The following is a 23426-nucleotide window of genomic DNA, read 5'->3' as shown; positions in this document are numbered from 1 at the left end:
TTACTGTATCTCTCACCACACTTTCAACTTCGCCCACCTCCTCCCTTCATTTCCAGATTATCTTCAGTTCTCTGAGGACACTATTTTAAGTGCGTATCTCTGAGTGTATCTCAGGGCCCCGAGTGTTGACTGACAGGGAGATTGACTGGTAGTGTATTTCAGTCACTTATAAGTCTATGGCCAGGAAAGGGGACAGCCACCGACGCCCAGTTCTGACACAATGACATGTCACACAGTTTATTTTGTTTGGAGGAAGGGTTGTACCCACTGGCACGCCAACATGGCTACTGCATGGATCGCCATGGCTCAAGTTCACAATACATGTTTAGGAAAGCCTTTCAAGTTCTGATTATATCAACAATGGGATCCGAAAGTCTGAGACCTCTTGTGAAGGTACTTTTTATTTTGCATTTGTGCAGGTGTCCCACTCCAGAGCAGCAAAACCCTGCTCCCTTTCGCTTGCTTTCAGGTAGAAGAAGAATAAAAACATTTTTTTTTTGTTTACATTTTAGGAAATGTATCATGAAACATATAAAGACTGCCATTGAAAAAACATTTGATTTGATTGTGTACTTTATTCAAATTCTGTTGAGACAATGAGACAAAGTCAGCAGGAAAATGCATGAATCCAAGCATTTCTCTTACATTTTCCTGATTTTCTCTTGCCAATCTATTTAAAAAATATTGACTGTCTTTCTATCCATAGCCTCTTCAAAGTTAATTATGGCAAGATTCAATATCTGCTGACATGATGACATTAGTCTGTGCTACAGGAGTCTGTTTTACACCATAGTGTGCTTTGCTGAGAAAACGTGATGTGTGGAGCAGCCTTCTAAATTTACTTAATTTCTGGGTCTTCCCACTCTGACCCATATAAAGAACAAAGAGTGTAAGTCATCGGCACTACAATAGCTTGATACAATCTCACATGGAAAGGCCGTAGAAAGGCCTCGAACGCAAGCATCTTGTTTCCACTCTCGGAGCGGATGTGTCGTTTCTCAGTAGAGCCAAGAGTCAAGTGTGTGACAAAACGACAAACACTCACAATAACGACACAATACACAACTGGAGACATACAACTAATTTAAATAGACACATATATTTTGAGTGCTATAGTGCTGAGTATTGTGTATCTGCTTCTAAACAATAGTCACAAACAGCTGTGTTAGCTCTGTGTGAGTGGTTTAAGTAATTGTATTGGGTCGCTCCCTAAGTATGCTCATTTCATTTCAACACATTGGTTTCCTCTGACCCGACATTGACCCCTTGACTGTGTTGTAATGTGTTGTGCTTCCAGTGCATTATCTCCTGTTATCCATGGGTTTTTTTAAAGGGGAAGTTGATCAATCATACACATAGATGTCAGTTGATTCGTCACCAGGACAACGGCTCAGTATGTTGTGGTTGTTACAGGGTGAGGGTCATCATGTCATGGACTTTTTCTAAGCCAGGTGCAGCTACTTCCTCTCTGCTCGTTGCCTGGAAACTCCACTGAAAGGAAGTTACTGCTGCCAAGAAATAGTCCATCACATTAAAAAATTAAAATAATAACAATTACAAGAAAAAAGAATGAATACGATTTTTATTTGAATGTTAAAGAAATACAGATTAAACAAGTGAGATATAACATGTTAATCAGCAAGCTTTTGGAATGAGCTAGGCTAGCTGTTTCCATCTAGCTATAAGCTAATTGGCTGCTGTAGCTTCAAACGTACTGTACAGTATCGAGCTTCTCATGTAGCCCATAATCTCTGCAAAAAAGCAAACATGCGCATATACTATAGTCATTTTGCATGATGAGTACTTTTACTTTTGGCAATTAAACAACATTGTGTGTGATTATATTATCAATCCTAAAGTCGACTTTAGGACTTTTACATGTAATTTAATATTTGTACATAACATGATTGTATTTCTACTTTTACTTAAAAGGTAGTGTGTAACTTCTGGAGCCCCCATGATAAATTCTGAGTAATTAGAACAACACTGTCACCTACATGAGATAAGCTTTCAGTGACTGCGCAGGGATTTTATTCCTACTGCTGTACGTCCAAGTTTCTTTTGGGGGGGTTCTTGGGATTTTTCCTGGGCCACACAAGTGTGTTAACACCACCATACTCAGAAATACAGAAAGCTTTGTAGAGCCGAATGGGCTTAATCAACTTTGTGGCAACTTTGGCTATGGCTTGGATGTAACCTACTCTTTCATATGAAAAATGACACACTATAGCTTTAAGCAAATGATCTTAGTTCTTCTATCACTGCCATTCTATAGGCATACACTAGTGTTTTATTCACAGCAGCAGCAGGACTGTGTTACTCCCACATACCTCAGTGATCCTATAGTTAGCTTTTCTTTAGGGGATCCATCTCTCCATCGACGGAGGCTCTCTTTGGACATAATGACCTCGCTGTTGGCACATCGGCTCATTATGATCCAGTCGAGGTATTTCCATTAAGGGCCCACTTACTCTAGCTGCTGCTGTGTAAAGAACCTGTGTGTGTCAGTCAGACTGAGTCAGAGAGCTCACTGTCTGATGTTTGAGATTATACCTCCCCCTGGTGACTCAAGACGAGATGTGATGCTACAGCCACATGCTATGCTCCTAGATACCAATACAACAAGTAAGGATTTAATGAGAGAAAATGTGGGGCTTTTTGGGCTTTGCTTCCATTTCATGTCTTCTTTCAAACTAGTATAAATAAAAGGTCCAAAATGTGGGCTACATTATTGTTAGGAAGCTTATCACTAAAGGCTACTGGATTTTATCAGTAGCTTATCCAGCTAGATCAAGTTAGTTAGTGTGCAAGGGAAATTAGAGCACACTAGGGGGAAATATGGGAAGAAAAGCATCCGCTAGGGGGCACCTTTTTCACAATTATATCAAAATTGCGGTCAAATTACCCAGGATGGTCGTCAACCTAATCTCAGATGTTAAACCATTTTGATGGTGGTCAGCGGTTCAACGTTGTAGTCTGCAAATTTCCCACTCCACATCAGCCTGTTATGGTACATGAGCGTCTGATCTTTCACCGGGACCTTCTCTCTCTCCTCCACTCTGCTGCAGAAGTCGCTCACCGTCTCTTCAGGTGTAATATCGTAGGCTATTAGCTTCCCCGTCAGGTTTTTGAGGAACACCTTGATGGTTGCCGGATCAGTCACCCTCAGAGACACCCGGGAGCAAGACTCTATTTCGTAGAAGCGGAGAGTCTTGGTGTCGTCTATCAGATCATATACATGGTGGACCAGATTCTGCCTCTGAGTAGCAACTCCTAGTTTCTGCTGGATTAGTTTTTTCAGAGAGCCCACTGTGTCCTCAGGGTGCACACTCAGGCCGCAGGACGTTCCATCCAACATATTGACTCCAATTGTCATGATGAGAGAGGCCTGAAAGATCACACAATACAATTTTTAAATGAGGCAATCTATTTACAGTGAAGTAGGGATGTTGCGGTGTATTTTAGACCTGCATTGAAATACACCCCCGGCCACTTTATGCACCTGTTCAATTTCTTGTAAAAACAAAAGGCCAATCAGCCAATCACATAGCAGCAACTTAATGCATTTAGGCATTTAGACGTGGTCAACACAACTGACTTTGAACGTGCAATGGTTGATGGTGCACGGCGGGATGTATCCATGCTTTCATGTTGTTTATGCCAAATTCTGACCATAGCATCTGAACTTCACAAATTAAATTGAGACTCATCAGGCCAGGCAAGATTTTTTATTGTCCAATTTTGGTGAGCCTGTGCAAATTGTAGCCTCAGTTTCCTGTTCTTAGCTGACAGGAGTGGCACCCGGTGGGGTCTGCTGCTGCTGCCCATCTGCTTCAAGGTTAGTCGTGTTTTGTGTTGTTCAGAAATGGTATTCTGCATACCCTGGTTGTAACGGGTGGTTATTTGAGTTACTTTTGCCTTTCTATCATCATGAACCAGTATGCCCATCCTCCTCTGACCTCTGACTTCAACAAGGCATTTTCGTCCACACAAATGAAGCTTAGCGAAAGTTCTACAGAAAGACGGAATAACTGCACTGTTCTTTATTTGCAGATCATCCCTCAGTTCATTCATGGTCTCGCCTAGTTGCTGCTTCAATTAATTCAGCTCATCATGGGAGGTTCCCTCTATTAGCTCAAACCTATCACATTCTTCACCTTAACATCTGTGAGCCAATCACCTTGTTCCCGGCAACGTTTAAAAACCGTCATCAACTTGCTGTCAGTTGTCATTTCAGCGATCAATGCAATTTCAATGATGGATGCAACCCTCCTCCATCCTCCAGTCCTCATCACATCATCATCAGCATCATCCAGACCTTCAGCTCTTCACCGCCACCAGTGTAGGCTCCACCGAGGGGGAGGGGAGAGGGTGTATTCTGCTCAGCCCAGGATTTCGCTGCCCCCTTCAGATGATTTTTGCAATGGGGTCTAATCGCCAAAGACTCTTTAAATATCTCCAGCACATTTCAATAAATTAATTGTTCATTCTTAACCCTTTCGTTTATGAAGTCTCTCATGTTGAACTAGCCTGGTCCAACCAGACCATCGTACTGAAGGGAAAATAAAATTTGGGCGGAAGTAGGTAGGCGGGCAGAGCCAGGCTAATGTTGAACTGCCGCTCACTGGATATTTTTCCTTTTTCGGACCATTCTCTGTAAACCCTATAGAGATGGTTGTGACTGCCTTTAGCTCAGTTGGTAAGGCGTCCCCCTCCCGGGCCGGGCCCAGCAGCAGACCCGGGTTCGATTCCCACCCGCGGTCGTTCTCTGCATGTCACTCCCCTCTCTGCCCCATTTCACCTCTGTCTCTCTGCACTATCAATAAAGCATGAAAAATGCCCAAAAAATATCTTAAAAAAAAGAGATGGTTGTGAGTGAAAATCCCAGTAGATCATCAGTTTCTGAAATACTCAGACCAGCCCTTCTGGCACCATCAACATAGCCATGTTCAAAGTCACTTAATGCCCCTTTCTTCCCCATTCTGTTGCTCGGTTTTAACTTTAATAAGTTGTCCTGTCCAGGTCTACATGCATTGAGTTGATATCGCTTCATAGACAATCTCTACTCACGGTTTTTGCTGCAGCAACTGGTCCAACACTGGTGGGATCTCCATCAGTCCTCAGCCGGCCCTCCACGGCAGCAACTCTGCTGTCCATGGTCGCAGCCACTGTACGCAAGTCCTCTCCCTGGACTTCCACTGCGCGTCTTAGCGCGCAGACCTCGCTTTGCAGACGCTCCATTTTGCTCAGCAGCAGACAGGACACATCCAGGTTACTATGGTTACTAGACGTCACAGGCGGCAGGGCATCCAGGTAGTGGGAGACGAAACGGGGGATGTCTTCTCCGCTCTCGTTCAGCACTTTTAAACAACTTTTAATATTGTTGGCATCCTTTTGGTTTCCTTTGAAGGCCACGCACCGTTGGTCAGGACAGAGTTCGAACAACACCTTTCTAGAAGACTCGATCCAGTTGGAGTCAAACGTCTTTGAGGCTGCAAGAACTATTTCATCTGCGGTCATCGTTTTCATTTTAACCGCTAGGAAATTGAGGAACTCATCCTCTACAATAACTTGGCCATCAACTGTCTTGTAAATTGTAGGTGTTAATCGAACTACTGAGCCACGACGATACACACCTTCCGCCATCTTCCCAGAATCAATATTTAAAAAGCTAATAACACACCAAACTGCTGCGCCCTACGAATTTCTCCGGAAACTTCTCAAAGTCTTGGGACGGTGAAAGTTAAACCAGCGGTGCTCAACAGCATCTCTGATCCTTAGAAATCACACGCGATAGAGGGTTTCCAGTTTCCCAGCTGACTAACATTCGTTTCCTTTACTGCTTTTTTTTCTTCCTCTTCTTTTTTTTTTTTACAAATCTTTATTGAATCTTTGTGAAACAATACAGACACAACAGCTTGCTGCCTTTTGATTTTCGTTGGTTTTCTGGCAAACATGACCCAGCTAGTATGGCCCATTGTGCTGTTATTACACTGGTCCAGGGCGTGGTGAGGAGGATAGCCTACCAGTTTATCCAGGTAGGCTATACCAGTAGATAAACGGCTGTTACTAAACCTCGTCTGTATAGCCAGTAGCCTACTTATCCTAAACAACCTTCTTTTATGTGAGCCTATCTACTGGCACATTTTCATGATGAAATCTATAATGAAAAAATGTAGCCTATTTACCTGTGCAGTGTCTCACCTTAAGAAACGACGGGGCATCAGCCAATGAATTAACTCTTTATCTCTTGAATCAATAATTTATAGGAGTATTTCCTGGTACATGGCTAAATAACCTGCTCAAATGAAATACTTAAGTAGGTCAACCAGAACCAGCTGTTCATTTTGACTAACAGACTGTCACATAGTTCATGTTGATCAATGTATTAGGACACTAAGGAAAAGACAAATGTTCTGAATGTCTGCCTTTTTATGTGTGTATAGTTTATATATTTTTCTTCTCTTGATAGTGTCATTTTTTAAAGCTTTTCTTAAAAAATCAGAGTTTGAAATCTAGAAAAACATTGAATTTTTTGTGTTTTATGGCTGTCACATCTTAAAACGCACCAAATTCTAAAAGGACAAAAAGGGACTGGCATCACCGACATCTGACTCCAAAATATGACCTATATTACCTCTGCTCTGAATATGAACAAATGAAATGAAAAGTCATATTCAAAACGTAGCAAAAGGGGAACGTATTAATGATCTTGGTCAGCGCTCGGTTAGCTATTGGAGTCTTCTCTTCTACAATTTCTTTTGCCAAACGTTCCATTCCAGCCGGAGAGAAAAGCAGCATCTGGAGGTGGAATAGTCAAATGTCATGGAAGGAGTTATGGCTTCAGATTCCCAAATAGAAGTTCTTCTTCTTAAAGGGGTTTTCAAAGCTCCACTGCAGCTATAAGTATCCCTTACCATTAAGCTTTTTTTTTTGTTGGGTCTCCTGCTCCCATCGTGCCCATGTATGGCTGCACTGAAACCACTTAGGCCCATAAAACTGTCCAAAATACATACAATGCTAGGTCCTGTTGTATTTGTATCATCCTTGCTGTTTTGGGAATAATTAAAAAATATTTGTGTGTCTTTCTCGTGACCACAGTGGAGAAATTAGACCTGTGAAGTGTGAAGTCTTACATTTAAATGAGTAATATCTTAAACAGTTGCTGATTTAGTTGTAGAGGCTTCCCCCCCCCCCCAGGTGGCACTGTTCCTCAAAATATAACCTGCTCTACTCGGAGAGGCTCTAACAAACTATCTATCATACAAACCTTTCAAACAGCCCCAACAGTCACAGCCAAGTCACATCATCCTTAAAAAACTAGGTCAAACTATACCCTCTGTCTGTCTCAACACTTTACCTTTTGAACCAGTGACAAGACGTCAACATCTACTGACATCAAATGAATCACAAACATTTTCGGTAACACTTTATTTTGATAGTCCATTGTTGAGATAGTTTTGTGGAATATCAACTCATTTACTGTTGACATGGAACTTCATATCTACTGTGATAGCTTGTTGAGTGTCAACAGTGGACTATCAAAATAAAGTGTTACCACATTTTCTTATGTGGATTTTTCAACTTAAAGCAGCAGTAAAAGTCTTCCCTTGTAATGTTTTTTTTATCAGCTAATGTGTTATTTCATTAAACAGCTATACATAAATCTGCCATTGCAGGAAGAAAATCTTGAATAATTGCTGCGTTTTTTGGCAAAGCGGGGATCCTAAATCCTGCCGCCATTACTGAAAGCAGGAAATTTCCACCACATTCAAGATACTTAGCAGACGGACGCTACTTACTGCAGAATAGATTAAGTTTCTGCTATAATGTTAAAATAAAGACCCATCAAGAAAGAAAGGAAAAAATGCGACTCTATATTTATATATTGACGAGGGATTGATGAGAATTTGGCTGCTGGTATTAAATTGTATTGAACGATTTACTTTTCCAAAGGGTCTAAGCCTAAGTCCTTCAGTCCCTCTTTTCTGGATTCACTTTGTGTGAGTGTGACATTTAGTTGCATAAAATACACACACACACACACACACACACACACACACACACACACACACACACACACACACACACACACACACACACACACACACAACAAATAACACACCAAACCCAAGCTCTTTCTTGTATAATTTATATTGAAAACATGTTAAAAACATTAGTTTCCCTTTTATAAAACCATAACAGCTACCTGTGGTCATAATTACAACAATGTCCTGGTAATGGAATCCCCACGGTAACTGGAGAGACGCATCTTAACACCAAGTGCAGAATGGATTTACGATGATTCTGAATATCAAACGGGGGGGGGGGCTGACGACGGGCTCTGGGCTTTAGTTTGGTTGGTTGTCCATCTGTGAGCCGGACTGGTATGACTGGATGTCCTCCCCAATGAACTCTGACACTGTGGAGGGAGAAGAGAGAAAATATATCAGTGTATGGTTGGGGGGAGGGGGGGGGCGGTGTAGCTCAGTGGGCAGGGTGGCACTGCAACTGCAGGGTTGGTGGTTCGATCACCAGTCTCCCCGCCACATGTCCAAGTGTCCCTGGGCAAAGAGACACTGAACCCTAAATTGCTCCCGATAGTTAGCTTGCACCCTGCGTGGTAGCTGCTGCTATCGGTGTATGAATGTGTGCTCCAGTTGTCAGTCGCTTTGGATAAAAGCGTCTGCTAAATGACATGTAATGTAATATGAGTATAAAAACAGTTTTATAGTCATTTATTTGAAAAACAGTAGGGATTGCAGCGTCTCCTCGTAGCTAGATGACATTTTAACAGTAGTTTAAAAGTGCAGATATCTAAGGGGAAAAAGAAGTCGCGGAAAGGTTATAAATCACAAGGAAAAAGTGTAAGAAAGCTACCATGGTCTACCACTAAACACTTAAAAACAACTTATTTTTTTGTATTATTCATATCACATTTCTCCATCGCTGAGCGGTTTAAAAATACAAGTGAAGCGGATCAGAATGGGACCATTTAAAAAATGCCGGCAGTAGTGAAATGTTTGCCAAGTATTTGCCCAGTAACTGCGAGATAATATCAGGTCATGTGTTGGCTGAGATCAGGTAAATAAAGTACAGAAATAACTACAGAAACGCTAAATGCCAATCTTTGTGGTAGTTATGAAGATTTAATGTACCAGAAGACACGGACAGGTTTATTTTTCAAGAGACGATCACTGCTTATTTACTTCATACTAATACTTTGATATACTCTAGTAAGGTACAACACAATAAACTACTTACAAAGACTAACTGAATAACTGCTGATAAAAACATAATGATGGTAAAATGGCTAATTTATTTTCTTCTGTACGTCCTTATCACATCTGTAATGTAGCCCATCAGTTTATCTTATGGACAGATTTCTATATATTTTCACCAATTAAAATAAAGACAAATTAGAGCAAGGGTTAGGGTTAAGGGGGTAAGGGTAAGTGTTAGGCTATTAATGCAACTTCACCTTCTTCAAACGTGATGTGGTGCATGGAGGGCGAGCTGGTGAACTCCAGGGGACAGTCCTGGATCTTTGCGTCCCTCTCTCCCGCGTGTCCCGGGCCCAGCAGCAGCCGGCCCTGGGGGTCCCAGGCGTCGTAGTGAAGCGTAGTGTACGGGGCAGTGCACATGTCCTGATACGAGCTGCTGTTGTTTGGAGGGGATGAGGGACACACCTCCTGATGATAGGCAGAGTAATGGGGAAAAGGGGAGGTTGGGATGGGGGGTAAGGGGGAGCTGGATATGGGACTACCGGCGGGGAACGGGCTGAGAGAGGAGGAGTGTGAGGGGGAGGGAGAGGAGGACAGGTAGGGCGAGTCCAGCCACGGGGATGGGGACGGGGGCTGTGGGACGCGGTGGTAGAGGGGGGGTAGCAGCTCCGTGAAGCCCAGCTCAAGGTTCTCAAAGCTGGGGTGATGCTCGGACACGCCGGGCTCCTCGAGAACCGCGTCGGGTTTGGAGCAGAAATCGTCGTGGTAGCTCATAGTGGGGCAGGGAGGGGAGTAGGTGGAGGGGTAAGGGGGCAAGTGGAAGCCCAGGCCTCGGTCGTCAGCCATGGGGTCGTCCCCTCCTCTCACCTGGAAACCCCCCTCCATCCGACCCGGACCCCCCACGGGACACACACCATCCAGGGGCAGAGCAGAGGGACGAGACAGCAGTGGGTCCTCCTCTTTGAACATGACTGTGTAGAAAAAACAAATGAATATTGCATATTATTTTTATAATGTGGCTTTCTTAATACTTTAATTTGGAAAATCTCTCAGAAATAAAGCTGGTACCACATGTCTTACATTTTTGTATTTTTATAAACAAATCATTTAAAAAATAAATTTGAGGGGTTTTTCCTTTTATTGAAGTTGATTTCAAAAGAGTTTTGGTACTTGAAAACATTTTGTTGTGGAAACTTTCACTTTGTTGTGGAAATGAAAAAAAATCCACCGCCAGAGACGATGACCTGGAAAAATATAATTAAGAAAGTACAAGTTTTGGAGGAATACATCTATAAAATACTAAATGTTAAGGCTATATTTTTATTTTTAGAGACAGTAGACGGGTTGTGTAAAAAAATAGAATAAAATCATGTGCAAAACATTTTTAATATTGTTTTGTCTTGTCTGTACTTGGTAATTAAGAAAGGAATTATATGTGCATTTATATATATTATTACATTATTACTTCATTACATGTAGCAGACCATTTTTTTGTTTGTTTTTCTTTATATTTTGGACTTTCCTCTAAATCTCAGGAATGATAGCAACACCATAAGAGCATTTCCACATGAACACTAACTAACGAACAAAGAGACAGAGGTCAACACAGTTGGACACTCACTGGGGAGAAACTTGAAGCAGTGCGTGCTGCTCCTTTTCCTCTTCCCGTTGGAGACGTAAAGACTAACGGACACCGGTCGGTTGACGGACAGGTCGCTGTAGGCGGGGACTCGCACACACAGCAAGCACTATGAGGAAGCAAGAGGGGTGGACATGGGATACAGATTAGAGACGAGGTGGATGGATGAATGGGATGGATGGATGGATGGATGGATGGATGGATGGATCAATGAATAGGGCAAGATATCACTTTCACTGTGCAATTTAAGTGTAAAACGTGCATTGTCATTTTATGTTTTATTTTATAATACTTTTTTTTTAGGTGTTTTATCCTTTTTATTGATAGTTGAAGATTCATAGAGATAGAGTGGACATGGGGAGAGAGAGAGGGATGACATGCAGTAAAGGTCCACAGGTCGGATTTGAAAACTGCGACCACTGCAACATGGTACACGTTCTTCCCACTACGCCACAGAGCGCCCCAACCGTTTTATGTTTTTAGGATATTTGTTATTATATCACACATACAAAATTACCTCATTGCTGTTGTCACGGTCGACATGAGCCTCCTCCTCCCATTGCAATTTACCATCTAATAGATAAAAACATAGGGTGGAATTAAGTGTAATGCTCACACAAACACACACACACACACACACACACACACACACACACAGAGGATCACAAACATTGTACGTCCCCCCTGTGGCCCCTCACCTGTCCCTCTCTCCATAAACAGGACCCTGGAGATGGGCAGGAAGTTGTTGCCGCTCAGCAGAAGTTCCTCCCCTCCCTCCACACAGCAGGACGTCAGACTGACAGACTCGATGACGGGCAGCTCCTGAGCCGACCGCTGGGCTGAGGCAGGGAGAGACACATAAGTAAATTAAAATTAACCTTTACCACATCTAGCTGTGCTCCTGATATAAAGACAGTATGTGTTCGACTTTGTGTGGTATCATTGTTATTCGGCGTCATCTTGTGGTGTACTGTAAAATGCTCATTCTGTGGTAATAAAAAAAGAATTCAAGCGATTATACATTCATTTATACATACTTTGCAATATTATTACATTTCTACCAATTCTGTTCTGATACATACACTGCACGTTTAACACCTGCTATGGTTTGTATTATGTAAAGGGGTGTTGTCTTTGAAGTACAGTATATAAACTTCATCTGAGCCACTCACAGCATTCGATGGGCAGGGAGGCGACCTGCAGGGCCAGCAGTCTGCCAGGCGGCACCACAGGGGGCGCCAGAGGGAGGTGTGTACGGAACACCAGACGCACACGCGTGTTCTTACGTCCCACGTCTGTCTCTCCTTTCCTCAGCTCGATGTCCGAGTTCCTCAGCTTCAGGATGCCAGCGCAGTCAATGCTGTGGAACAATTATTTTTTTATATTCATACTGCCCATTTTTTCAAGGGAAAGAGTCGCTCAGTGTGTATCTACAACACCCTGCTTTACGAGGTGCGGTGTAGGCCATATATTAAGAATGCTTGCAAATAACCCACATTTTTGGAGCTAAAAAGTTGTGTGTGCAAGGTGAAAGAGGTATGTGTTCATGCTTTTTATGTGTATGAGCAAGAAAATGTGTTGAATGTGCAAGCATTCTTGATATAGTATGGCCTAAACATCAACTCATACTGCTTCACTTTCATTAAATTCAAAGGGTTTCAGCGCCTTGCTCACTGGTAGTTGTTGTTTAAATGTAATCTCTCCTGTACTGTATATACTGAAACATTCTAATTTGCCTTCAAACTGGAGACCAATGCTGAAAAAATGCAACGCACATAGAACGATACACACTGCTACAAAACAAAGTTTTTATCTTATTTTATTTAAACTGTAGATTTATCCTTGGGAAGGGTTAGTCGAGTTTGTCTCTCTGGTACTCACAGTGCTGTCATGTTGTTCTCTGCGTTGAGGGGAATGTCCAGCAGTTTGGTTCCAGCCGTGACGCTCTCATGACTGGCTGTACCGACCATCTTCCCTGTCACTCTGAGAGGGGAGAGACAGATGGATTTAGCACACCTCCTTTTACAGTTTCTATACTGAATTAAAGATGCACACTGACTCCATAAAAAATAATAAGATGGTAAAATATGAGATGGTACAGACTAACAACAGCAATGTCAATTGATTAATCATTTTAACAATAATTGAATCAAAATGTACAATATTATCAGGTTAAAACTACTTTAAATTGTGTACTTTTATCTGTTTTGTATAATAATATCATACAATAAATAAGAATGTCTATAAAAATGTTGTGTAAAAAATTACCGGATTACCTTAACAACAGACTGCTATGATACAATGTTATTGTCCCAAAATATCCCAATAGAAACATCCTGATTGAATAATGCAATAAACTCTGGACAGACTCTAGAGATTATGAGATGAGTTGACTTTTGTTTCTCTATTGTGCAATATTATCCAAGGATTTTACATTTTCTATATTAAGCTGATGTTCTCATCCCGAGCGCGCTGCATTCAGAACAACTGTTGGAAGAAATTTCCTGGAGCAACAACTCGAAGCAGCTGGTGGTAAAGTTACGCAATGATTAAAGCCTCAGTGGCCAGATGATGAATTTACACTTATGTTGTTTTCCCTTGAATACTAATGTATGACAGACAGACGCTTGGCAATAAGTTTGATTTCACATAGTAATAAATGAATGAATTCAATCTTTATTTTGAAAGATTAAAAAATAAATAAAATAATCACAAAAGGAAAAAAAATTACAATAAAAAAATCAAAAGTTATTTTCAACATAATACACACTAGACCTGTTCAAAAAGGGATAGTAAGAAGCCTGGGTTTGTCAAGTCCTACCCCCATTCTTCACCATAAGTGCAAAATTCAATAAAATAAACTATAAAAAATAAAACTAAGAAAAATACTAATATATAAATGAAATACACTTCTGTACCTGTGTATCTGATAGAATGGATGCGGCCTTATTGATCGGTCATCGGCCGTTCCAACGAAAACCTGCAGAGAGAGCGGCTTCCTCTCGGTGTATCCACACAGCTGCACAGAGACACAGTGTGATGAGACAGCTGTGAGCCACAACATGGGTCCTAAGACTTTGTTCCTCTATCGTGAAAACACCAAACTTTCAAACCAAATGATCTGCTTTAGTCTTGTTCGAAACTATATTTTAAGTGAAACACGGCAGGCTAAAAAACTGTTTTTTTTCCAAGAACTGAGATCTCAAGAACATTGAGATGTTTGGCAGTTTAGCTTCCATCGCATGTCAACTTTTATTCTAGCAGCAATAAAAGGTCTAGAATGTAAAGGTATGTGACTATGTGTTAAGGTATCAGTTTGCGTCTGTATATGTTCTCCTATTCATGTATAATTAGTTACATATTGACACATTTGCATATGAAATCAAACTTTTCTGAAAAAATTACAAACAACACAGAATTTTATCAATATAAGTAATGACCTGGAAAAGTTTCATGACAGGACATTTCATGAACAATCAGAGCTGTCAATATGATCTCCGTATAAAAACAACGAGATTATACATGTAAAGATTTCTTGAGCATTTCTTAGCAAGATCTAACATTGTCTCAACTTTCAGCAGTTTAAATCTGTGTGTTTAGGGGTATCACCTTGACGATGGGATGTCCCGAGGGTGTAGCCTTGACTGCCCCTCTGCTCCCCTCCGTCTCATAGTGGGCCCTGTGGTGAGGACGGGGCTGCACCTCGATACGAAGCTCAAACTGGTCAAACTGGGACGGCAGCGGCCAGTCCAGTGGCGGCAGAGCATTAGACCTACAAGGAGATTAGACCAGTAAAGACCAGATGACTCGCAGTAAAAAAAATCTATATATTGCTGTTATTTCACGTTCTACCAAGCAGTGTTACATTACAATGACATCCTTACACTCATTTTAGGATGAGTGATTTCCTCCACCAACTTAAAATTACAGCGAAAAAAATTGCTATGTGGTTGAAAGTTTTCAATAGAAGCTTTTTCAGAAGAGTAACGGAGTTATTGTTTCTGAAAGGACACATGGGTATCGAATTTAAAAAAATGCAATGTTTATAATCTCATTTGTCTAGCCAACCTTTCGACACATCATCAGTACTGAGCTTCAAACTGTGTTTATTTTAATGGATGTTATTATATGCGCTGGTGTGTATCCTTGCCTGAACAGAGGGCTGTGTGCGCTGGCTCTGGTCCGGCCCCATGCTAGAGCCGGGGGCACGGAGAGGTAGTCCATGCCCAGCGAGGAGGGCTCTCTGCGGGTCTGGCAGGGCGAGATGTGGCCTGGAGCCTGCTCCTGGTCCACCTCCCTGGGAGACAACTGGGGGAGAAACAGTATGGTTCACCACTGTAGTATGGTGCAAATATAAGTTGAGACACGGCAGGCAAAACATTGTTTGCTCAATTTGGAAGTTTTGCTTCCATAAAATGTCAGTTGTTTTTTTTCAAAACTCTGAAGCACTTTCTGTATCCAAAAGATGTTTTTAAAGAGCAAATGTATGCATAATTAGTGCCAAATGTATGTCAACCCCTCTATAAAAATAATTATTATAATGCAGTGTTTCATGATGATATCTTTAAGTTGAAAATTGTACCCTATTCAAACGCAGTGTCTCACCTTTAAAAAAATAAAATATTGAAATCATTCCTCATATGGCAATACAACTAAATCTGACAAACCAAAAACATTTCTCCACCTGTTCCAAAGACGTCTTCCTGGTTTTCTGTGGGATGCTGAGCTCACAGCTGCTGGGCGGAGCTTGTGACAGCGTGATGTCTCCTCCCTCCAGGTTGCAGCCCTGCAGCTCCTCTGAGTAGCTGCCCCGCCGCGACGTGCAGGGGGACGCCAGGGGGGAGTTCCTACGCTTCTTACCCCCGGGGGAAGTGGGCCTGGAGGACGGCGAGAGCCCAAAGTTGATGGTCGCCTCGTTTAGCTCCTCCTCTTCCACCAGCAGCGAATCACAGCTGGAGGCGGGACTAAGCCAGCCGCGGGACGAGGGGCTGGACGCCGGGCTCGGGCTGAGTGACCCGGGGCAACGGTCGCGGTAACTAAAGGGGTCCAGTAGTGGGAGGTAGAGGCGCTCTCTGTCCCACCCACCACCACCACCACCCCCTCCTCCACTGCCCATGTCCCAGTAACTGGAGATGGAGGGAGGGGGGTCGTCTTCAGGGGAGATGGTCGTTATCTGGATGCTGGGACACTCGACCACACGGGACTCTGAAACCTGGAGGGAGTATGAGTATGAGATGCCTTAAAGTGTTGACTCTAAGTCAATAGATAGAAAATAACAAATATCTAAAAATGTATAGGAAATACAAAATAATTGCTCTTCCCAACTTTCTAAAGTGGCTACAAGGAACTATCTGTTTGTTGTTTTGTGTGCCCCCTTTGGACATAAGTGGAAGTGTTTTTACAACACCAGCGCCTGCTGTCCTCAAGATATATGCTATAGGTGTAGGCCGCGTGTGCATTTGTTTAGTAAGCAAGTCAAAGAGAGGTGCAGAATGCACCGAAATGAGGTAATGTATTTATGTGACTTTGTAAGATACTAATTGGTAATATGACGGTGGGGAAGCAAAGTAAACTTTGATTTAGTACCGTTCGGGAAACACAGAATGTTCCATTCTGCCTGCTGTAAATCGTTTTGTCTAAGTTCCCGGGAGATCAGACATAAGCAAAGACATTAATAATACCTTTAGAAAAATAGCATTCATTGCACTGATGGTCTTGTTTGCTGTTACATGTAATTTATAACCATCAGAGGAAATACTGACTGTTTCATAAACATGTTAAAGTTCCTCATAGTCTACTTTAAGTGTGTACTAAATTACCTTCCCCGTGTGAACAGCTTATGTCACACATAGACTCTATATAAGGTCTCACCTGTACAGAGCGTGCAGGCAGACTCTCATACGTCCCGCTGAACTCCCTGACGGCGGCCCTCCGTGGGGGCGGGGAATGCATCCCTGCCCTCTGATTGGTGGAGGGCGGGCTGGGGATGCTGATCGAGTGTCCTGCATCATCGGCATCCAGGTGGTTATCTGTAACTGATAGGAACAGGTAGATGAGAGCATGAACAGCTAGTGTGGACAAAGGTTTTGGCTTATAATCAAACGCTGCTAATGAGGTGTTTACAGTGTGTTTATGTACTGTACTAATATATTGCTTTTTCTAGTCGTACTTGACCGTTCAAGGTGCTTTACACTGCCGTCGCATTCACATTCACACAGTGATTGCAGAGGATGCTGCTCTTCAGAAATCCTAAGGCTTTCTGATCTAACTACATAGTTTGCCTCTCATTACCCATTCATACACACTCATACACCAATGGCCATGCAAGGTGCAACCAAACCATCTGGAGCAATTTGATCAGTGTCTTGCACAGGGACACTTCGACATGTGGCAGGAGGTGGGGATCGAACCACCAACCCTGCAATCAGTGTATGACCGACATACCAACTCTGTAGCTGCCGACATTTCCCTTGTGATGTTGTAAATGGAGCCGCTGCGATGCAAGACACATTTCAGACTACCTCTGACAAAAAAGTTGTATCTTTATTGTATTGTATTGTGTTGTATTGCGTACATCTTCACTTCCACATGGCATTCATCCATGTTCTAGCTGCTTTCTTTTGTTCGAAAACACACTTCCCTTTTAAATCAAATGTTGTGGGCTTTTTCTGGGGTCGTCTGACCTCACATTAATCTCTTCTCACAACCACAAAATGACAGAGAGTTCTTAAAAAGCTGCTGTACTTGTATATGTGGCACGAGAAAGACTCATTACATGTCAATCAAACACAATTTGTGGCTAAGTAAAGATTCATTTTTTATCATCAACATGCCTACATCGTTCATTAAGAATCAATTTTCTTTAATTTGCTGATCTGTAATTGTTGCCATGTGGAGAATGCCCGCAACTGGTCCCTCAGAGTAACTGTGTGTGAGTGTAGTTTGACAATTTGGGAAATTATTCACGTATCTGCTGAGATTTTTAAGATTGAAAATAGAGTTAGCTATAGCTTAACATAAAGACTGGAAACAGTGGGAAACAGGTAGTGAGACGCTGTCAACAAAAATAAATGTGTAAAAAGACACATGGTTTTAGTAGTGCTTATGCTAGCTGTTTTCCCCTGCTTCTGTATAATAAATATATCCCAAAATGTCCAACTAGTCTGCACGACACACTCAAATAAATATGGGCTTTTAAGGTGAAACATAGGATTTAGTTTTATAGTCTTTATTTTTGAGCATCTCCATTTTGAGGGAAAATAAGGATTTCAAAATGCATTTTTTCCATGCATTATAGCCACCAATAGTGCTGTAAAAGGTGAAGTGGAAATTGTTACCAAATCAAGTCTAGGAATCACAACCCCCCACTCTTCTGCTTATGTCGTCGGTTATAAAGGTGATTTAGGGCTCTACCAAGCCCCAACCTCAGCGATTTTTACCAGCATCCAATAAGGAAGTGACCACAACTGTAGTAACCAGAAGTGCCACTAGGGGGTGGAAGCAGAAGACAGCCATCTCTCATTGACTCACTTGTTAAACAGGCTGTTTTCAAAGTCTTATTAAACCTATTTACAGCCTGGTCCACAAAACCATTTTAGTCTGTATGTTTAGGTCATATCTCCATGACAACACTGAGGGGGGTGAATTTTTTCGGACCACGCTAGTTTTTATTTTATCGGAGGTTAAAATGTATTGGCGCGATCTCTTGAGTGACAGCTCTCCGCCCGTTGTCCCTCACTTTGCCTCGGAGGTATACGTCAGCTATCTCCCTCCCCCTCACAAAATGGCGACGCGCACAAACAGGATTATTGGATGCCGTGTGAATAACTGAGGTCAGCCTGGATGCTACATCCATATTATTTACTATCTATGGGCTCTACATTTTGTTACTTAAAAAATTTCTGGAGACCTTCTCAACTAAAACTGTTTAGACTTTGCCAAACAATCCTCCGAATGAGGGCACGACCCCTGGATGCCGCAGTCTTCACCACAACATTTCCCCCGGCGTTGTTGGTCGACCTTCGCACACACAGCCAAACGGTAGTTAGTCTGTAATGAGCTCCAAAAAGGCTCCAACCGATCATCGCTACGCTGCAGTGGGCGACCGGCCACAGAGGCAATTTTTTGGGCAACGCGGACGCACAAACGGCAACTGCCAACAAATTAAAAGACTAAGGGCTAAAAATCCCTTCAAAATGTTTCCTGGCAACAGCAAATATTTCCAAGTGATTAAAGCTGCAGTGGTGAGGCAACTCTTTTTCTGCTGCTGGATTTTTTACACATGAAACGATGATTGTGAACACACACCAGCAGAGCAGTTTATGGGCCACAAAAACGCTTATGAACTTGTAAAACTATAGTCTCAAGTGTAACAGATCTAGTATACTGTAATATTTTGTTCTGTGTCCTAAATTGAACCTCTCATAAAAAGAGCTCAGTGGTTCCAAAGCTGTGGCTCAGGACCCCACATGGAGACGCAAATTGTTAAAAAAGTAAAAACATCCAATATTCTTGTAACATAAGGGATAATGTCATCTATCAACTCTTCTCAAAACTATATTTTGTTTGTCTAAGGGTTCCCACACCTTCTTAAACATCGAATTCAAAGACTTTTCAAGTCAAAACCCTACTAATTTAAGCGCCAAACACAGCATAGTTTGAGACACGAATCAAAGATAATTTCCGTTACAACACTTTTGGTAATGAGTTAGCAGCTTTACAGACACTAGCAGATGACATCATTCCACTTCAATCACTCCTGGTGCACGTAAACGTCGGAGGTGTCATAAAACAAGGACACACACATGGTGAGACATAACCTACGGTATGTACTAATGAGTTTAAAAAAAATCAAGACAACTCCTAATTCTATTCTTGCACAAATAATAGTAATTCTAGCACTTTGAATGACCTGTGTTCATCTGTACTTCTAAAAAACGTTCAAGGCCTAAATTTTTTTTTCAAATTCAGAAACTTACGTACAAGGATTTCAATGACCCTTGTGGACTCCCCTGTGGTTATTTGCAGACAAGTTCATTACATAACAAAAATCGTATGGCATTGTCAAATGATTAACATATCTAAAAAAATGTTTTATTAAAGCTGGTGTATGTGATTTCTGATTGGTCAAAATTAACATGAGCTGTACACTTTGACCAATCAGAGCGAGGCTCCGATTCTCTGTTCTTATTGGCTGTTGGGACTGTCCATTCACTTTGGCACAACTTTGTTGTAGAGCGTGTACGGAAGGGACCATAGGGGAGGGACCAAAGAGAACAAGTGGAGCGGTTGAGGTATTTGGATTCGAATCTCTATCCCAACTGCCATTTTCTCCCCAAATCCTCCATCCCAGCTTTAATTTGCAGATCAGTTGTAGGCTGCACCAGCTATTTTCAAACTAAACCAGTTAAACGAATCCCCTCGATAGTGGAAGCGTAGTAATGCATAAATCCACTGCTAGGAAACATCTCTAGCTTTGTCCAATCAAAAGCAATCAACTATGTAAACAGGAAGTTAGTGTAGCAGCAGCATGAGCTGAAATACTATAACGTACTAAAAATAACATCTTAAGGAGGCCAAATAATATGCCAATCCTCCGTAAATGTGACTGTTTATTTCATGAGGGAATCTGTGTGTGAGTGAATGGTAAATAAACAATTAGGCTAACTGACAGAATTTGGTAATTTGGTCTATGTTATTATTAGACAACATTTTATTGCTCAATGAATCTGAGGCATCTTGAGATGATTACCAGGAAGACGTAAGCAGAAAAAGACAAACGCATGCGACAAAACTGTGTATATTTTTTGTAATTATGCTGCTGTCATTGCATTTTTCTTGTTAATTGATGAGATTTTTCTAATCTCTTCAAGCTATCTTCTAAAAACTGTTTATACGACAATCACTTAGATGTCAGACCACCATACAAGTTTATTACTATCAAAGTTTACCCCATCCACTCAAATGACAAACAATCTCTCTGATATTTTACACTGTTTGTCCTCATTTGAACATTGAACAAGATACATATGACGTATAACAAAGAAAAAAATTATATTTTTGTTACACCAAACCATTTCTTTTTGTGACTAGAATTTCCTTTTACTGTTGCTTTTTACTTGTAAATAAATGGTGAATTTAAGTCTTTTGGCTGTCCTCTCAAAATAATTTTGATGTATATGTTAGTTTGTTGATTTCCTCTCAAAACACATCAGTTCTTATACATATAATGTATTATACATGACCAATACATATTAAATACAGTTTTCTTCCTCGCTGTATTTATTTATTATAAATTTCAAAGTTTCCGTGCACTTTTTTAGAACCACAAAAACCTCCGGCATCATGTTACCTTCTATGAAAACTTCCCAAAAAATTATAATTAGTTCCATGCAGCAAGATACACATATTTTACATTTGGGGGAGAAAAAACAGAGCACTGATTTGGATTGGTGCTTTCTTTCAAACAATATCCTTGATTTACGATATGACTAAAAAGAAATTACTATTTGGTTTTAAGTGGTAACAAATGGTAGCAACAATCGAAGCTAGTGATCAAAGGACGGGCAAGTCAACATTGTTTTCTGTGAGGAGTCACAAGCCAAAATAGTTGTGTGCCACTTGTTTGAAAGTTATAATTTAATAGATATAAAGATCTGAGGACGTAAATCTGTATTCCAGTAACTAAACAAAACACTTCTGAGAAGGTTGAGGGTCTGAAAAGTGAAAAAGAGGCATCATCACCTAGAGTGAAGAAATGCTGTATTGTTCCTCCTGCAGTTCACGTTCATGCTTTGGGTGTGGTAATACAACTGTATGCCAGCGTGGGCGGGAAACAAACCAGAGAGTGGATGCGAGGATACGAGGTGTGTGTGTGTGTGTGTGTGTGTGTGTGTGTGTGTGTGTGTGTGTGTGTGTGTGTGTTTGTGTGTGTGTGTGTGTGTGTGTGTGTGTGTGTGTGTGTGTGTCTGGAGAAGGATGGGGGAGATGGAGTTTTAGTAGAAAGAGGGAGGGAGGGAGGTGTGTGTAACTGTGTGTGTGTGTGTGTGTGTGTGTGTTAGTGTGTGTGTATGCATGTGTTCAGTACACAGGGGTTGAGGTTCCTTCCCAGATGGCAGCTGTTAACTCTACTCACACGCACAGCTGATTAGAAACACATTGAGTCTGTTGGTGCTGCACGCACACACACACACACACACACACACACACACACACACACACACACGCAACGACACAAACAAGAATAGGCTGACTGAGATATGCACACACCACAACACACAAGACAAACACACAATAACAATATACTCATGGACACATGCTTACAGATAGAGGCACGCACACACTGCAAAGGCGAGTTCACACAATCTCACACACACACACACACACACACACACACACACACACACACACACACACACACACACACACACACACACACACACGTCACAGACATGCAGATGAAGGCCCTTGAGAATTGTATGTGACTCTATATGTTGGTTGTGATTATTTATTCTAACATACATATTGCTGCTTGCCGGGTCACTCTAAGAGATTTTGATCTCAATGAGTTTTCTTACCTGGTTTAAAAAAGGCTATTGATCTTGTCTTCATTGATGGATTGATTAATCATTACAGTACATGCAACTGCATGCGCACGCACGCACGCACGCACGCACGCACGCACGCACGCACACACACACACACACACACACACACACACACACACACACACAGACACACACAGTCCACATTAACGGAGGCATGCAGATGAAGGCCTTCATTACATTTCATGCAACTGCAGCCACATCTACACACACACACACACACAAACACACACACACACACACACACACACACACACACACACACACACACACACACACACACACACACAGAGTTCCCATGCCTTAGAGAGGCCACACTGTGACCCTTTACATCCAATAAAAGACTAACCCTGGCTGTTGTTGATGGAGGAGGGCTCCAGGTGCAGCAGGGCGCCCTCGCTCTCCTCCCCGGGAATGGAGCATTCTGTCTCGGCTGTGCGCACCGGGTTTGGCCCCTGGTTCTGTCGAGGCGGTGGTTCCTCCTCAAACACCAACTTGAACTCGAACTCTCCCTCCTCCCAGCCCGAGCCCGGCGCGGCCCCCATCTCCCTCCGGGCAGCCGGGACAGGATACAGATCCAGTGATACAGTCGGATCTCCCAAAACCGACTTTTCAAAACTTCCTTGGTGCGCCTCGAAAAAGAGAGATTTTCCCTAAAAAGTTCCCCTTATTCCTATGTGCGTAGACATTGCGCAAAAAACGTTCTGTTACTGTCACTTCAGTAACTTTTTCTACGCTGTTGCCACACGATGACGGCCGCTGCTTCTTCTTCTAGGTCGGATGGTTGTAACTTTTCCAGCCTTCATTCCCTCGCTTGCGGTCCTACAAAAAAAAAACTTCAAATCTTCGTCCAGGATGATCTCAAAGTATTTCCCTAAACATATTTCCCAGATAGAGTCGCGTCTTTTCATTTCATTCTTGTTCCACGGCCATCCCTGTGGCGTCTTCGTCAAGGCAGAG

At 42.0% G+C, this 23426-nt stretch overlaps 2 protein-coding genes across 2 annotated transcripts; both read right to left on the bottom strand.

The window, feature by feature from the left end:
* Positions 1–1565: 1565 nt before the first annotated feature.
* On the bottom strand, positions 1566–5829 carry LOC307255936 (uncharacterized protein). The gene is made up of 2 exons (XM_080034768.1): positions 5071–5829; positions 1566–3388 (listed from the first exon to the last, which is right to left on the bottom strand). The coding sequence occupies exons 1-2, from the start codon at positions 5644–5646 to the stop codon at positions 2936–2938; spliced, it is 1029 nt and encodes a 342-aa protein (XP_079890894.1). The 5' UTR covers positions 5647–5829; the 3' UTR covers positions 1566–2935.
* A 2336-nt stretch (positions 5830–8165) lies between these two features.
* On the bottom strand, positions 8166–23418 carry nfatc4 (nuclear factor of activated T cells 4). Its single transcript, XM_080033644.1, has 13 exons — positions 22816–23418; positions 16735–16898; positions 15548–16075; positions 15014–15171; positions 14473–14635; positions 13782–13882; positions 12745–12846; positions 12036–12223; positions 11562–11702; positions 11381–11436; positions 10846–10972; positions 9482–10195; positions 8166–8422 (listed from the first exon to the last, which is right to left on the bottom strand). Exons 1-13 carry the CDS (start codon positions 23009–23011, stop codon positions 8352–8354), a joined length of 2709 nt encoding a protein of 902 aa, XP_079889770.1. The 5' UTR covers positions 23012–23418; the 3' UTR covers positions 8166–8351.
* Positions 23419–23426: the final 8 nt, after the last annotated feature.

Source organism: Ammodytes marinus (assembly GCF_949987685.1).
Source record: "Ammodytes marinus genome assembly, chromosome: 9".
Taxonomy (NCBI): domain Eukaryota; kingdom Metazoa; phylum Chordata; class Actinopteri; order Uranoscopiformes; family Ammodytidae; genus Ammodytes; species Ammodytes marinus.
The sequence above is the reverse complement of the archived record's forward strand: the minus strand, read 5'-3'. Positions and strand labels throughout refer to the sequence as shown.

Bases quoted from the DNA above. Each gene is read 5' to 3' on its own strand.
- nfatc4 (XM_080033644.1), bottom strand. From the start codon at position 23,011: ATGGGGGCCGCGCCGGGCTCGGGCTGGGAGGAGGGAGAGTTCGAGTTC. The intron at 14,636-15,013 runs GCAAGGATACAC...ATCTCCTTGTAG, and splicing joins GCACACAGCCCTCTGTTCAG to GTCTAATGCTCTGCCGCCAC. The intron at 10,196-10,845 runs GTGAGTGTCCAA...TTTTCTACACAG, and splicing joins CTGCTTCAAGTTTCTCCCCA to TCATGTTCAAAGAGGAGGAC.
- LOC307255936 (XM_080034768.1), bottom strand. From the start codon at position 5,646: ATGGCGGAAGGTGTGTATCGTCGTGGCTCAGTAGTTCGATTAACACCT. The intron at 3,389-5,070 runs GTGAGTAGAGAT...GTGATCTTTCAG, and splicing joins CAGTTGCTGCAGCAAAAACC to GCCTCTCTCATCATGACAAT.